This window comes from Fukomys damarensis, unplaced genomic scaffold (assembly GCF_012274545.1).
Source record: "Fukomys damarensis isolate Sample0158 unplaced genomic scaffold, DMR_v1.0_HiC HiC_scaffold_37, whole genome shotgun sequence".
Taxonomy (NCBI): Eukaryota; Metazoa; Chordata; class Mammalia; order Rodentia; family Bathyergidae; genus Fukomys; species Fukomys damarensis.
Window position 1 is genome coordinate 5,691,740 of NW_022900949.1, and position 964 is coordinate 5,692,703.

Consider the following 964-nt stretch of genomic DNA (forward strand, 5'->3'; position numbering starts at 1 on the left):
AGCTGTGCAGCTCCAGGGTCTGCAGCGTGCTCGGCAGGCTGGTGATGGGCACCGCGCTCAGGTCTGCCACGTGCAGGCACAGGCGCTTCAGGTTGGGGCACTTGTCGCCCAGGGCCCTCAGCAAGGCGGGGGACAGTTGGGGCGCCTGGGAGCCCGAGAAGAGGTAGCCGCCCATCCTCAGGGAGTGGAGCCGGGAGGCCATGTAGCGGCGGAGGAGGTGCCACATGACTTTGGGCCGCATCTGGAAAAGCCGGAGCTCGCGTTACTGGGTGAGGGGTTCAGGGCTCCCCAGGCCTGGCCCTGTCTGCTGAAAGGCACCCTGGCATGGCTCCTGCTGTCCCCTGGCCAGAAACAAAAGACCATTTGACCCACCATCTTGACTGCTAGGACTTTGGTTTGTTTGTTTGCTTGTTTGATTTTGTTGTTCTTGGAGACAGGGTATTGCTGTATAGCCCAGGCTGGCCTCAAACTTGCAGTGATCCTCCTGCCTCAGCTTCTATATTTCTGGGATTAGTTTTTGTCACCATGCCCAGCTAGACAGCTAAGACTTCGAACAAATCCAGGGGAGAGGGCTGGGGATTTAGCTCAGTGGTTCCGGCAACTGCCTCGCAATCGTAAGGACTCGAGTTTGATCCCCAGCACCAAAAAAAACCAAAAAAAACCAAACAAACAAAAAAATCCAGGGGAGAAAAAAATCCAAACAGATCGGACTTTGACAACAAAATGGATTCTCGTTTCTTCTGACCTAAGAAAGCCAAGGAAGCCTTTTCAAGACAGCTTCAGTGGGAGAAATAAGCTACATGGAATAAGACTAACAAAGGCTAATACTCCGAGTCTATTAGGCCTAGGTTTAAAAAGAAGGCACAGGCTAGTGAATTGCAAATAGTTAACTGGGAAGTTTACAGAAAATAGAATAAAACTGGTACCACATTGCATTACCTTAAGAAGAAAGGAAACTGCACAG

At 51.3% G+C, this 964-nt stretch overlaps 1 protein-coding gene across 1 annotated transcript in view; it reads right to left on the bottom strand.

Annotated features, from left to right (window-relative positions):
• The window catches only part of Fbxl12 (F-box and leucine rich repeat protein 12), a 1,534-nt gene extending 913 nt beyond the window's left edge, over positions 1 to 621 (bottom strand). The window contains exon 1 of the mRNA XM_010635021.2: positions 4 to 621. Within this exon, the coding sequence (XP_010633323.1) occupies positions 4 to 241 (238 nt within the window). The 5' untranslated portion in view covers positions 242 to 621. The remainder of the gene's footprint in view (positions 1 to 3) is intronic.
• Positions 622 to 964: the final 343 nt, after the last annotated feature.